This window comes from Ammospiza caudacuta, chromosome 5 (genome assembly GCF_027887145.1).
Source record: "Ammospiza caudacuta isolate bAmmCau1 chromosome 5, bAmmCau1.pri, whole genome shotgun sequence".
Taxonomy (NCBI): Eukaryota; Metazoa; Chordata; class Aves; order Passeriformes; family Passerellidae; genus Ammospiza; species Ammospiza caudacuta.
In genome coordinates, this window is record NC_080597.1 from 38,735,106 (window position 1) to 38,751,351 (window position 16,246).

General features: G+C 35.6%; 1 protein-coding gene across 12 annotated transcripts in view; it reads left to right on the forward strand.

The window, feature by feature from the left end:
• The window catches only part of PPFIA2 (PTPRF interacting protein alpha 2), a 288,488-nt gene that overhangs the window by 146,367 nt on the left and 125,875 nt on the right, over positions 1-16,246 (forward strand). For 6 of the 12 annotated variants that reach the window (XM_058805647.1, XM_058805650.1, XM_058805646.1 and 3 more), the window contains one exon: positions 2,103-2,165. The exons of the other annotated variants lie outside the window; for them this stretch is intronic. In XM_058805647.1, coding sequence (XP_058661630.1) covers positions 2,103-2,165 — 63 coding nt within the window. The remainder of the gene's footprint in view (positions 1-2,102; positions 2,166-16,246) is intronic. 12 annotated transcript variants of the gene reach the window in all.

Consider the following 16,246-nt stretch of genomic DNA (forward strand, 5'->3'; position numbering starts at 1 on the left):
AAATACTGGACTTAAACCCCATCAGCTGCTAGAATTGAATTCAACAGAATTAATTTTATACTTTTTGTCACTGTCTTTTGTGGGTCTTCCTCAGTTTTACAAGGGGAAAGAGGGGGAAAATTGTTTACAATTTTGAAAAATTATGATAAAGTTACTCAGAGAATATTGCTGTTAACAGTGAACAGCAAGAATAAATTAGTTAATAGAGCTCAGATGCAGCAGTCAAAAGTATACAGTAGATCTACCCTTTTAAACATACCTGCAAAATTTTCAGAAAAATCATATATCAGACATATGCAAATTAAAATGTGAAAAAAAATTATTCCAAAAGCATTTGTTTCAACATTTTTAGTAGCTGCATGTGTGTGTATAGATATATATACACACATACACACAGAGGTGTAATTTATGAACCACTGAACCATGATTAAATAAAGATGCACGAGACTGAATGGGTAAAATTTATTATGTGTGTGTTTACTTGTGCTGAAATATTGTTCATTTAAAACAGTGCCATGCTGAAATAATATGTATTGTGTTTTCCTTAAAAAATTCTGGAACAGTGCTGGTATATATACATCTGAACATGATACATGAATTAACATCAAGTTGCTTTGCATGGAAATTATCTTTTCCAAAGTAGCTGCTCTGTATGAAGTGAAATACCTTTTAAGTAAAGAGAATAGCATTATAAAAATGTTTTCAAATATTTAAGGCTGTAAATCTAAAGGGAAATCTGACAGAAACAAGTTAAGAACTTGTCAGCATACAGGGAGTTTTTCTTAAAATTCAAGATTTTTTTTTTATATGACTACATAATTTGCCTTTAAAAGACTGAAAGTTTAAAAGTATATCCAGTATTTAAAACTGTTACAAATAAAAATGTGAGGATCACTGCAAATATGTGATTTGAAGATAGATGGACATGAAGACCTACCTGTGGCTGTTGTTACATATATTGATAATGTGTGCATTTTTGTTTACTGCAAAAGTAAGCTGTAATACCCAGTCAGGCTTAACTTCCTCAAATTATAGTAGCAAATTCATTGTAAAACACATCTTGCAGGAAGTTGTGTTTTCCATATGTTAAAAATGCTTGAATCCAGGTATTTTATGCTGTATTTTTGCCTGCTTTAAATACCAGGTTTACTCTATTGAGTTAGTAAATAATCACAGAAAAAAATCTTAGGTCAATATTTACTTTGAGAAATGATTAAGCTCAACTATAATTAGCATGAACATTGTATGTATTGTTACATATGCTCTCAGCAGTGGAAAGAAATTGTTAAAAGGTTTAATCTAGAAATACTGGGTCTTTACATCCAGAATTTTCAAAAATGACTGCTGTTAATTTCTTCCAGTAAGTAAATTTTGAAATCTGAAGAAATACTGCCTGGTCAGATTGCCTACTAATCAATGTCTGTCTAAAGAAAATTACTGTTTATTGGGCTCTGCAGAAATAAATCTGAAAGTAATAAAAAGGACGAAAAATAGCATTCAATGCTGAAATACATTCTTCAGAAGCTGAAGGGACTTCCAAATTTTTTAAAGGCAGATAGCTTCTTTCCTGCTATTTTTGTACCCTTATGATTTTTTGATGCAAGAAGGAAGTCTGAGCATGAAAAAATTATCAATTTAAGAAGTAAATTGTACCTAATAATTCAATAGGTTTGTTTATGTTGATGTTTTTCCATAAGACATTTAATATGGGGGAGAAGGTCCTAATTTCTTTAAACCTCACAAACAGGTAAAATTCTTGGTTTGTGTAGAGACCTCAGGTAGAAGTCAGCCATGGAGCTGGGTTTATTTCTCCCTGGGTGTTGGGCTGTCCAGTGCTTGAGAGACCATTTCTGTGAACACAGTGCAGAACACCAAAGTGATCTATCTACCACTTGCTTGTTCTCAGTACCTCATGAGCCAGGAGATGTAACAATACCTTCAATTTCATGATGTGAATTTCAGTTGAGCCGCATCAGTGTTCTCTTGGATTAGCTTGTTTGAATGATCACGTTCATCTGTCAGTATGGTATAATTTAAATAAACTGTAGTGCTGTACAAAATTCTGTTCCATTCAGCAGAATCTCTGTTGCCCCCTTTTGCAGATGACGGTTGCTGCTGGTACGAGCATTGAGAATAACATTCAAAGGACCATATCCTGCCCTAATGTATGTTCAAAATATCTTGGTTTTTTGCATAATTTAAATGTGAAGCCTCCTTATGTGAATTTGATATTTTGTTGCCCATATTTTTGTGCATTTCGAGGTTACTTCACATTATGTATTTCGGGGTCAATGAATATTGTACTACAAGTGAGGTCTCAGCCTATCAAAATTCCCAAATTGCTGTAATTTCTTTCTATATGGTTTGATGGTGCAGCTAAATAAAGATGATGATAATATATTCAGAGTACCTTCTGCATTTACCTTGCTTCCCAGCCAGCTCAATGCTCCTGTCAGTTGAAATCAGTAGAACAGCAATAGACAAAATGAGGAAAGCAATGAGAGGCTATATTTATTCTACTTAACCTTGTCCTAAATTGCATTTTGATATGAAGATGTGTAATAATAAATGTGGAAGGAAGGTAATTTCATTTTCATTACTTAGGCAAATGTATACTATGACTTAAAATAGAAGGAGGGAGGAGTTACTGCTTATGAAAGGTAGAATTAGTGATATATCTGGTTAAGAAAAGAAGCAAATTATTCACTTGTAGTATAATAAGTCATTTGTCTTTTTAGACCAAAACTATTTAGATAATGGAAATTCATTGGGACAAAATTGAATTCTTATACATTAATGGGGAAAGATTAATGAAAATTGGGATGAACTCTTGAGAAAAGACTGTGGCTCTGACTTTTATAGAAGCTATTTTTTATTATGTAATGTATTTACTAATTTTTTTTTCAAGTAAAGATTCTCATATTTATAGGGGAACTGGCAGATGGAATTCTGAATAAATACTTCCATCCCCTTAAGTTCTTTGAAGATATAGCAAATAATCAAAGGACAAGCACAACCTAGTTGAAGTAACTAATATATAAAAGAGAATATGCTGTGATTTGGTATTGGTAAGTGAATTTGTCCTGCCTGTCTGGGAAAATAATCTCAAACCAGTCTTTTTTCTGGCTAGCTTATGCTTTTAAGGGAACAAAGAGAAAATCTTTACACTGCATTCTTAGAAGATACTGCATCTGACCATCTGAATCATTATGGATTTCTGCATACATTTGTGGAATAGATCAATATTATAAATTCTTGGCTATATTTTTGCACTGTTTGATTCCATTTTTGTCCTTGCTTCTGTGCAAAGGAAAAACTCTTCCTCAATACATAGTGTATGATTAATCTCCAGTCTCTTCTGGATTTTCAACATGACTTTTAACTTCTCCAGTGCAATTTTAGTATCCCAGTTTGTAAATGGTATAATTTGTAATGGAAGCTAGTGATCTAGACAGACAATAGCTAGTGATATAAAAAAACAATAATATGGCAGAAATTATGAGCATGGAAAAATGCACTATTTCCAATTTAGTTATAGAAGTCCATGCTATTACTTCAAAATGGTTTGTGATCTTTTAATTTTCTTTGAGCAGCCTGCTCTAGAGGAAGGTACCTGTGCCTGTGGCAGAGGTTTTGAACTAGATGATCTTTAAGGTCCTTTCCAACCCCAAACATTTTATTATGCTATGATTTTTTTGAATTTGTAATTAATAAAGAGCAAAATTTCTGTTAGTTAGGAAAGAATCCTGTTTAGAGATTGAATATAATCCCTATCAACATCTGCATGTCATCCAAATGCGCTTGAGCAAGAGCAAAAAGTGGAAATCTGCGCTCAGCCTTTCACTCAGCATCTTGCAGGGAGGACAGGAAGGCAAGTCAATTCTACTTTACAGGTACAAAATTAAGTAAATAATTTCTTTTATTCCATTCAATGCCAATCCTCCAGTTACCTGTGTGAACCATAGTTTTAATGGTGTCAAATCTGCAGCTGAAATTGTTTGAATGAATGGTAAACTTTCAATTATTGGACTACATTATTGTGAAATGTTTCATGTAATTACTGTGAATAGCACAACTTTGTATTTCTGTCTATTTTAAAAGGGATAACTACAGAGAATAGCCTCAAAACCATAAAATTTTCTGTCAGTGTATGTTGCACTGGGTCAACCTTTTAATTACATGGCATTAATAATAAGTTTTAATTAATTATAAACCTCAGTTACTTAGAAAGGCACAATACAGTTGGTTTGGCTTTTCTGGCTCCTAATCTCAGACCCAAAATATATTTCTAGAACTACTCACATAGAAGCACTGTTTGAAATGCTAAAACCATAAAGAAAACATAAAATAGATGTTTCATGAGACAAATATGCTGAAATATTAAAAAGGCTTTCTTAGGCCTGAGTAACATTTCTTAATGTTATTAATAACAAATGTAAACAGGTTTTTTAGATATAAAGGGTTTGTAGTATGTCATTTTGCTTAATGGAAACACACTGCAAGGCTTGCAATAAAGCTAAAGCTCAGGAAGAAGCTGCAATATATTCAAAACTGAGAATTCAGCTATTATGGTGGTTTTCAAGGTACAACTTTGTGGACGGGTTCCCATATATTAGGAGTTCTAATCTGTGTGCTGTTGCTCTGTGAAGTTTACACCTTCATAATTATAGACTTCAATTTACCTTTATTCCCACATGAACCTTCTGGTTTGTAGTTTTCATTATTATCCACTGTTCATGCAGCAGAAGCTGAGGAAAGAAATGGTATTATATACAATTATAAAATTCTTTTCAGATTATTCTCCTCTGTGTTGTTTAGTAGGATATTAACTGCTAGGTTTGCTGTCTTTCATGCAAGATAGCCCAAATCATTATTCTATCTGTCTGTGGTTTTGAATAGATTGGCCTTTAAACAACCACTCCAATTGCTGTATAGTTCATAAGCACCATTGCTTGATAAGAATATCAGCAGATATAAGCTTAAAGTACACATACATTATAAAATGGCTGGATGAATATTAATGATGGATGTAGAGTCACTTAGGACAGCCTGTCATACTGAGATATCTCAGTGCCATTGCATGATGGCAGGAAGCAGTGCACAGACAAAGACAGGACGCTTTGTGTGCAGACCCAGGTGCTGTGGCTGCCTGACCCTGAGCTTCTGCAAAATTGCAGCACTAATGCTCCTTTTCTTTACAGCTCTTTAAGGTCCACAGTGAAAATGTAAACAGCAAAATACAAAACAATATGGTGACAGATATTAAGCATGCTGTGTCTCTATATTCAGAACAGAACTTGAATCTGTGTTTTTGTAAAACAAAATGGAGCTATGTAGTAAATGAAGACATGCTTCGCTGTATATGATTGGAAAGAAAATGATTGAATTTTAATCAAGTGCAAACACAATGCATCTTGTTCTTGAACCATCCACTGTAACACTCCTCTTTCATGGAAAAGCCACATTTGTTTTGTCTAAACAAGGTACATGCCTTCAGAAATTCTTTGAGCTAGTCAGAAGTTTCAGAGTGTAAGTACTCTGAAATGCTGTGTCTTTTGAATTCCAGTATATGTGATTCAGACTGGGTTTTTTGGGTAGACACTTTTACCCATTACAAAGCTTAATGTGCTTAAATTTTTAACATCAATTTTTTGTTATTATTTTATGGCTTTAGCCAACATGTAGAGCATATCTATAGACATTTTATACAGGAGCTCTGTAGGAAAACAGCAATTTGTTTATATTTTTTCAAATTCAGCAGTTATGCAGCATCTTATAAAATTGCTGGTATTCATCCGTCAGCAATCTTAGTTCTTTACACTATTTCAAAAGGGTTTTTGAGAGGGTTGCAGTAAGGAGGGGGCTGAGAGTGAAAGTGTTGGTAATATACAGATGCCTTAAAATATCAGCATATTTTTTTTCCTCTTATACAAAAATAAAACTGTACTTCCAAGGTTTTTTTAATCAAGGATTAAACCCTGAGGTTTTTTCCATAAGTTTGTTCATTTGAATAAGCTGAGCATGTCTTTTCCTTAAATTGAAGCCAAATGTCTTTATTCTGAAACAGAAATGGGTTTTTTCCTATGTCGGGAACATTTCTGAGATCCAGAGGAAAAAGTACTCCACAATTGCTACAGATAGGAAGAAAAAAGTCAGAAGCCAAAATATAATTACAGGCCTCCAAATTTTCTCAGATTGTTATGAAAGCACCCTGAGCTTTCAGCTCAGCTGCTTCAGCTCATTTTCCAGCTTTATAGAAATCAGGGATTTATCCGTGACCTACCACTTGAAGCTACAAACCCATTTTATGTGATCACCTGACACTTTTCAAGCTTCAGACCCTCTTGACACATAGGTGTCTTAGTTTTGTCCATGGAAGGAAAAAAAATTTGCAGGCAGATTTCTTTTCTCAAGTTTTTCACAAACTCCATAGTTTAAAGTCTTCAGGAGTTACTTCATTCACAAATAAACTTGCAAAAAGAGAAGCAGTTTTGATTTCTTCTCAGTGACAGTGATTGTGCAGCTCTATGTTTTCAGCATGGCACTAATCTTTGGCCCTCACCTCTCACTTCCCTGCCACAGGGCCAGCAAATCTGACTGTGCAGCCAAGCATTTCTGCTTCTGCTTCAGATCTTGTGACAGGCAACCAACTGGCAGGTCTGCTGCTGGGCCAGCTGTGCCAAGTGTGTTAAATCAGGGCCTAGAAAGAGACAGCAGCAATGCTTTTCAGCTGGGGAGATGTATTGCTGGCAAGTGTATGCCTTGGCAGCAGTGGGGTGTCCTCATCCTCGAGTATGTGGCAGCACGCTCCTGGTAAATAAATGCTCTGACATGCACAGCGTCGTGTCCTGGCATTGCTTTGCAAGCATTCCAACACTCTCCCATGGCGCTCGGCCTAACTCAGGGCCAATGCATTGATTTGAGGGATTGAGAAGTGAAAAATGGAAATCAGGAATTCAGAATTGAAGCAGGATTTGCAAGAAGCAATTCTCAGATGATACCTAAGTTATACCACACCACAGGCTGTAGCTCCGTACAGCCACTGAAGGAAGGTCTAGATTTGGAAAGAACTATGCTTTGTGGAGAAGAGCAGGTTTTCATTGGTTTGGTAACATTTTTCCTTTTGATTCTTACTGAGAAAAATCTTAGCCCTATCACCAGAAAACAGGTGGGAAAAAATCTTTTCATGGCAGATATCTAATGCACAGGAAATAATTTTCTAGATAACAATGATGCTTCTAGATACTTTTCTTTACTACTCTCCTGTACTTTGCATTTGTCTTGCAGAAGAGGGATACAGAAGAGCTATCACCTGTTAATGTCAGGGAAATAACTCATTTGGCAAAAGGCAGTTGGCAGATGACTTCGAAAGAATAAAACAATGCCATCCATATCAAGATGTGTGAAAAATAAATCAGCTCAGATTGAGATCATTTCTGTATTTAGCAATACCCAATGTTTATGGTGTACAGCTTTTGCTTAGTGGAGCTGGGAACTTTTCTTGCTGCTGTGATGCTGTTGCTGGAACCAAGGGGAGGCAGAGGAGGAAGGTCTCCTAGGGGAAAAGTTCCTGGACCAGAAAAAACAAATAATTGAATTGAAAAAGGCAGTCATGGACAGGAAGGGGGAAAATAATTATGGTTTATTAAGCATGGAGTGTGGAAGCGGATGGGGGAACAGGGGCTGGTGGCTGTGAGGGAGGAAGAAATCTGAGATGAAGGAGAAAGTAAGTGAAGGAAGTTTCAATGGCACAGTTCTCCTAAATGAAAAGGCAGACATTTTCATCTAAACGTGAAGTTTTATTGGAAAGATGTCTCGGAGAGGCTTAAAGTGGGAGAGAGGTGCCCCCTCCTAAAGTACCTTGAGTTCTAGCAGTGGAAACCCTGAATGATGTTAAAACAGGTGACACTTGTCATGTGGTCTGGACATTTCTGCTGCTAGTTCCTGTTCAGCCCAGATTTGATGCTGTATATCAGGCGTAGTGTGACAGTGTTCACAGGGGTTCTGGGATGAGAGAAGAGATGAAGATCTGACTCCATGTTTCAGAAGGCTTGATTTATTATTTTATTATATATATTACATTAAAACTATACTAAAATAATAGAAGAAAAGGTTTCATCAGAAGGCTAGCTAAGAATAGAATAGGAAGGAATGATAACAAAGGCTTCTGTCTCGGACAGAGAGTCCAAGCCAGCTGACTGTGATTGGCCATTAACTAGAAACAACTCTGAGACCAATCACAGATCCTCCTGTTGCATTCCATGGCAGCAGATAACCATTGTTTACATTTTGTTCCTGAGGCCTGTCAACTTCTCAGGAGGAAAAATCCTAAGGAAAGGATTTATCATAAAACATGACAGCCCATCTAACGTGTTTATGAGAAAATTATTCACTCCACTTTGGGAATTTATAGAGGTTGTATTATCAAATATACTAGTGAACTCCTTAGACTTATGCATTAGTTCCAAGTCAGTGAAATAATCCATGTCATTCCAAGCTATATGTTGCACTTAATTAAATATTTTAAGGGAAAGGCCCTAACTGCTAGTTCAACCACTCAACTTGGTAAGAGCTCAGCTTCTAGACAACAATAATCCTGCTACTGGCACTTAAATTACACTCTTACACCCTTCCAGTATAACCCTTTTACTGTAATTATATATTACAGGCAATATAGTACATTTTGAGTGGTGAGATGGAAATTTTGTTGTAATTGTTTTCCCAGCCAATAGTTCTGGTTTATTAAATTGCTAATAGTTGTCCTCTAGAAGGAGAAACAAACATGCCCTGAGAAAAAAAAGGAATTATTTCAAAGGTCAGTATTACTTAAGCACTTGTTTCATGCTTACAGCAGACTGGAGTTGGAAGTAATTGGAAAGTGTACTGATATTGCAAGTGACAGACCAGAGGAAAAAAACTTGCACCAAAGATTGTGTCCTGAGGTTTCCTTGGTGCCTCAAGGAAGCGACTGGCTTGAAAATGCACAAATGCTTCATACAATAACGATGGAATATAATATTAAGGCAAGGATTAAACTTGATTTCAGTTTCCCAAAGGAAACGCCCACGAACTCTAGACAGAACTCTAGACCTCTTTCTAAAATACAAGATATTTATTTTCTTCAGCATTAATGGCAGCTCATTAAAAGAAATTTAGAGAAACTCTCCTTCCAATGGTACATTTATATTCTCATGCTGCTGCAATTTGAAGTAGTTTATGTTTGCAAAAAAACAGAAATGGCAGTATGATCCTTCTGTAGATTTTGAATTTCCCCTGACCTTTGAATTGCACCATTGTTATTTCATTCATACATACTAAGCCTAGTAAAAGTTACCTAGGTAGTGATAAAATGAATTTTGCAACTCTCTTATTTTCTGATTAAATTGTAGATATCTTTTAATCAAATAAATAAAATGAGCCCAAAATGAAGAAAAATAAAAAAATTAAAAACAAAAAAAATCCCAAAAAAAACTTCATGAAAGTTTATCATCCATCAGTTATTTTTGTCTAATCTTTCTTGTATCTAATCGTTCTATATAAAAATATTTATTTTTTATATAGATAGCTGTATTCCCCAGATTACACGTTTTAGACACCAAGCAATATCAAATTGCTAGCATGAACTGGCGTATTTCACTCTCTCTTGTATTTTATGTAGGAGAAAGCATAGTTATAGAGTAAGAGAGAAATGTGAAGAGGCAGATGATTTGAAATAATATATTTAATAGTGAAAGAGAAAGGGGAAAAAAAAAATGAAACACATTTTGGGGCAAGCAGAAAGAAAGCTAGTGAAGATACCTCTTGCAAGGCATCCTGTGATCTGCTAAACTTTCTTTCTCTTACATATAGATTTTTTGCTATGTGAATAGATTATTTCTGGGACAAATAAGACATTTTATTTGGATGACTTAATTTTGATTCATATTCAGCTATTTCTTGGCTTTATTATTTTTGCAATTGGACATTCAAATGGAAAATGCTTTTCAGATCTTAGTTTTAAAAACTTCTTAGCATTAGTCTGCCTCTGCCTAAATTTCTGGTTTCCAAGTAGTATTAATATAATTCTGAAAATTGGATAGTAAGAAATTATAAAAATTTCATGTAAAGTAATTAGTGTCTTCATTTTTAAATACTAATTTGAAAAATATCTTTGAAGAAATAGCCTTGTTTAATTTCTTCTGTCCTCTCCATGACCACATTCTCCAGGTGAGGATCACAACCAATTTATAAATTTTGCCATGGTTAATGGATTCAGCTAATACTGCACTTGAGGAGTAGATAGATCAATTTGGAAGAATTGAATCAGTTAAGATATGGATGTCAGCTCAGATTTAGATGCAGAACATATGCTGGGAGGCTGGTTTTCTCTCATAAGTCCTTGATATCTTCTTGTCATGAGATCATTCTGTGCCTCCCCTTGAAGGGCATGATCCCTGCTAGGGAGAGGGGGAAGGGAAGCAAAAATGTGACAAGATTATAAGCACAGAAGCATAACTGTTTTCACTTTGCAAAATTATCAAAGAAATAAAAGTAGCTTGTGTGCATCGCCAAAAAGTCTTACTGGGTTTCGAAAGAGAGAGAAGTAGCTCTAAAATGGTTTAATATTTCTGGTGAATTATGTAAGCATTTGAGTATTGATTTCAATATATTTGGTCATTTTCATCAGATGAAAATTTGGACCTGGTCTCTTTGACCTGCTGTTTTGATAGAGAAAAATAATTAGAAAATTAATTAATGTTATTAGCATAAACAGCCTAAACACTGGTCTAATTCTTCTTGCAGTCATGCAAAAGGAGTTTTGCATTTATTATTTCGTTTCAGAAGGATTTTTTTTCTCAAAAATATCATTACCAAAGCTTTATTAGGAACTGTAATCTTTGAAGTCATTTCTTCTTAAAATTTCATCCTCCAATTTCATAATGCATTTTGATTTGTTCCATAAACAGTGACTTTGATATTACTCTCAGAGCAGATCATGATAGATAGAGAACTAACTACTTCAACTCAATTGATTTTAAAATATTGGTTAAACATCAGTTTTCATCTTGGGAAAGAATCAATTTTGATTGATAACTATATTTGAGAAGCTGCAGTTTTTCAATATGTATTTTTTTCAGTTAGATCCAGTTAATCTATATGTGAATTACCTGCCTGGCTGTTTAAAAGAACAAGAGTTTGTCATAAATAACATGGGCTGTAGCTGGAAAGTCTGTCACATGTCTGGGTGCTTACCTGGTAATCTTTCCTCATTTTTCTTTTTTCACACATTTAGATCTGTTTTGACTCAGAACACAAATCCAAATGAAGCTGATAAAAGCAGGACAAAGGGTAACATTAGAATTAAGAGGTCAGAATCTCTTTAGAATTTCGGAATAGAGATTTAAATGTGATCTCTGTGACATAGTCTGTCAGTCTGGTCTCATGAACTCTAAGAGTAGTGTAGCATTCCTCTGAATTTTCCTGCTCTGACATCCCTTCAAGGACAAGACCAAGCTGTTACAATGGTAGAGTTGGAAGATCTCATTTAACTCCAACTCCAGGACCAGCTGTCCGGGGGACATACATCTAGGGACGGTTTCATCATTCAATAGATTTAGTTACTTCTGCAAAGAAAATATCCCATAAGGTGATAGTTCCTTTCAGGAACTATCTTGTGGCCTAATTCATTTTTAGTAACTGTAGATGTGTGAACTGTATTTGTATTTTTTACCTAGTCCAAAATACTCCAAAGGTATCCCTGAACACATGTGATTCTCTTCTTTTCATGGCCTTGCCTTGAAATTTTCTATTCCCACATGACAAATATTGTGATATTTTTGTGGTTATTCATTTATTAGTATGTCTGAGGAACTGAAAAGGTTTATACAGAGTTCTGTGGAAAATTAAATTTTTATGAAGAACTGGCCTCTAGCAAACTGTGCTTTCATTCTTTACTCTAGAGAGGAAGCCAAGGATGAGGTCTTGTTTATACTATCCCTGCCACAGCTCGTGTTGCCATACACCCTCCAGCTGTAAACAGAGCAGATGGAGTGTTCTGATTGTATAAATGAACTTATTTGGCCTGAACAGAAGCACTCGCCCAAGATCAGGACAAGGAAGGCAAAGTAAGGGTCAATGCTGTGGCAAAAAACTTGGGGATTCCTAGCACAGTGAGGGAGCCAGGGACTAGAAGGCCCTGCAGGACTCCTTGAGTCTTAAATATCAACCGGATGATACAATAGCCATCTGCAGAGTAGTTTCTTGATTCTGCCACTTGTATGAACAGCTCCTACTGCAACTTGGGAATTACAGTCTGTTGCTGCTTGAATATATTAGTTTTATTCCCATTGGTTTCAGTTGCTGTTCATATCTCTGCCACTATTTTATTTATTTATTATTGCTTGCTTTCCTGCTTGCAGCTCAATGCACTTTTAAGAGCTGCTTCATTTTGCTGGAAAGAAGACCTTACTGTTAGAAGGAGGAATGCATTTCCTGTGTTTATAGTCACAATGTTATTTTGACATAAAGGTGGGCATGTCCCATGTTGATGGTCCAAAACTCTGTAAAGGAGGTGGCAGCAATCACAGCACTGAAGGAGAGCGCACGCACCACAGAATACAGACCCAGCAAACACTAGATTGCCTGTATGAAAGTGTAGCATGCAGCTCTCCACAGGGACTGCTATTTGTTTGTCAACTCAGGTGGCTGTGATGTCTGTCTTTTCCCATTCCAGTTGATTTACCAGGAAAATTGATTATGCATTATGTGGCTGAAGCCAATTATCTGTCATGTTGTCTCTGCCTTGTCCCTCTCAATTTACTGCTTCCTTTTTTATACTTAGTTTGTAGCTTCCTTTGGAAAGAAGGCATATCATTTTGTGCTTTCACACAGTAGGATAAAATAGGCCTTGAGGTAGGGTTTCAGTTGCAAATTTATAAAAATTACTTAATAAAAAATTATTTTTTTCTTTGCATGAAGTGTTATAGCATAAGAACTGAAGGGAATTTTTTTATTATTTTCACTTGGATCAGCCAAAGACAATATTCAGTATATTTGACCTCAATGAGAAAGCATTTCCAAGTATTGTACTGCTGATGGCAAAACTTTACAAACCTCTGTAGGCATGGAATGATCTATAACGGTTTATTAATATTTTAAACCTACATGAAAGTATCAACTTTGTGTCAAGTTTTGATAGTTTAGTTCTTTCCCCTTCAAAAGAGGTTTAGTAGTGGACTTCTAGGCCTGACTGACTTTTGAAAGAGACGTCTGAAATCATTACACTGAGCAATTCTGGTTGCTGGAAGGGAATGCATACGTTGAATTCAGCTTAAACCTGTTGCTCTCTTCAAAGTCCCCTTTGCTATTTGCTCAGTATTTATAATTGTTGGGTTGAGCCATAAATACAGCTCCCCCATGCTGATCTGTCTGGCTCAGGAAAATAAGGTTTTCTGTTATTTTAGAGAAGTCCATGTACACAGTGAGGTGACCCTCAACTGACACAGCCATTTATATGCAATAAAGGCCACCCACTGGTCCTCTTGGTGTTGAGGTAAATTCCTATGATAGCTGTGGCTACTTCCAGAATTCTTTTTTAAGCTTCATGCATTTATCATCCTTGTCTGTCTTCTCTGAGCTTCATTTCATGGTAGAGGTTCAGTGAGTAATCACACAGAATCAGCAATATTGTAAATTACACCAAATATTCTTGGAAGAACAAAAAATCAGCAATTTGTATGTGCATTTCTCCCTTTTTCCTTAACAAGTCCAGTTAACCACATGCAGATAATAAAGGTGAATTTTCTAAAATTCATGTTTTCGGTCAAGCCTTCTGAAATACAGAAGTCTAATAAGAAAATGTCATCAGCAGATAAAACAAAAATTAGGATGCTGCACAGAGTAAGGGTGAAGAAGGCATCAGTAATATGAATGATTCTGTCCATTATCTCATTATCTCTCCGATAAGCAAAACAAAGATCTGTTTTTTAAATGTTTTACAAAGATATCCATGAAATACTATTCACTTATTACAGAGGTCTACAGAGAATAATTTAAAAGAAATTTTATTAACTTTTTATTGAAAAATTAGGATATATCTAATTTCCTAGGCATAACATTTTTTGAAGGTCTAGTGAATGGTACATGCACGTATATTCATATAGACAGAATTTTTAAAATCTCCACATGATTTGTAGAAAAAATTAAAATCAAGTTGATTAGTACCCTGAGGCAAAAGAGAAAATAAATCTTTATGCAAAGCTCAACATGATCTGAGGGCAAGCATGTTTTCAAGTATTTTATTTCTATGGTTATGGGCTTACTTGTCTGTGTATCTCAAGTGCAAAGATGGATAGCTTTTTTTATGCCCTCTGTTTTTGCAAAATTTCCTCATACTGTTCTCATGCCTGAGAAAGTGGGGTTTATTGAGCTGAGAAAGAGTTTTGATATGATTGCAATGCTGTGAGATTTGGTTTATTTAGAGTTTGGGGAGTGAAGGGGGTTGGGGTTTTTTCCATAAAGGTCTAAGGGGATAATGAACATTGAAATGCTGTCACTGCATTTTAATTATTTTAGTCTTTTTTTTTTTGCTTTTCTTTCTTTTTTTTCCCCACTGAATGCAGCTGAAAAATAACTCCAAAATGTAAAGAATTTAAGTACATAGAATACATTTCTTTCTTAGTGCATAAGACATATATATTTCACTTTAAATAAAAATGATTTTCTCATAACATTGCTAATAAAATTTTAGATAATAAAGGCTGGAAATGGAAATTTTAGCCAAGACACAGCTTTACAGAATATTGAAAACCAATTGATTCAAAAAAAGATGAGAAGGAAAAGAGGTGCTGCAAGGTGTTCTCTCCAGTTCTGTAATATGAACTGATTTTCTTGCATGCCAGTAGTGCTAAAATAGACGACTACCTACATAAATATCTTTAGGACTTTTAGTAATGTGATAGTTACATGCTAAATATAGCGCAGGCAGAAAGCATTTTGGCACACCAAGTCGGATTTCCAGTTCATCAAGCAGGTCGAGACACCACAGAGGGCTGTGCCCAAGTTTACTGAAGCATTCATTACCTTTCCAAACTGGTTTGGCACCCAGGGAGGGATCTTTCGTGCCAGATTACCCACAGACAGTTTACAGACGAGCTGTGAGAGAGCTGTGGTGTGTGTGAGAGCGCTGAAGCTGGGCTGAGTTGTGGGTGCATGGCTGCAACTGAGACTGTGTTTTGTGGGATGTAGCCATCAGATGGAAACAAGACACTCTGGAGTCTTCTCCAGAGACCACTTTGTTTCTTATTCCTGGGATTCTTTCATTTCTCCTTGTCACAGCCCTTGTCAAACAATCTAAATTTACAAGTACTGAGCTAGGTGTCTGCCTGAAACAGATATAGCCCACATATTTTGGCTGTATGCTAAATAGTTTCTAGACAATTATCTTCTTGTGATGACACAGATTTTAGGGCTTCAGACTGAGAGGATTATGTCTCTAAATCAAAGTTTGTGAAGTAAAACATGATTGATGTAATTAGCTGGTTTCTTCACTGCACTTGACTAAGTCCCAGTAGTTGTTTTCTAACCAGTGGGAAAGCACATACATTCCCTAGAGAATGGAGAACTGGTGAGGTATCATTTTCTGCAGGATTAATGTGACTATTATAGTCTAAGTTTAGCTTTATATGAGATTTAGACATACCTGCTGGGAGTATTTAATAGTCTGTGTGTGTGCATTTGTGATTGTGCAAAATTTCACTAACATATTACCTTAGAAAGATAATTTTTACTTTCTATCTCCTTCATATGACTCCATCGTATTTTGTGGTGGTAGCTGTAATCTTAAACAGAGCTCTTCTGAGCAGAAGAGCTCAAAGTTGTCACATATACTCTGTCCTGAGCATTATCACGTCTATTGTTACTATCTTGTTTATTTAGTTAACAGTAGACACAATGTAGGAAAAAGGGACAGATGTAACATTGAATTGGTGGTAATGTGGTAGGATAATGAACTTCAAACAGAAACAGGAGCTCTGCAGCACCTCAAAGGCAACTAGAGTTGTTTGAAGTGTAACTTTTGTTTACAGCAATAGACCTGGATCAGCAAATATAATTTAGCTTTGAAAGTGATAGTCACACTTCAAACAAGCCCAACTGTTTCTGAACTATGTGTGTGAAGACTAGGTAGCACAAGTTCCTCTGACACAATCTTGTAGTGAATATTTTAAATAGAACTTTTAAAAATTAATACATTTCTGTGTTTGTCAAT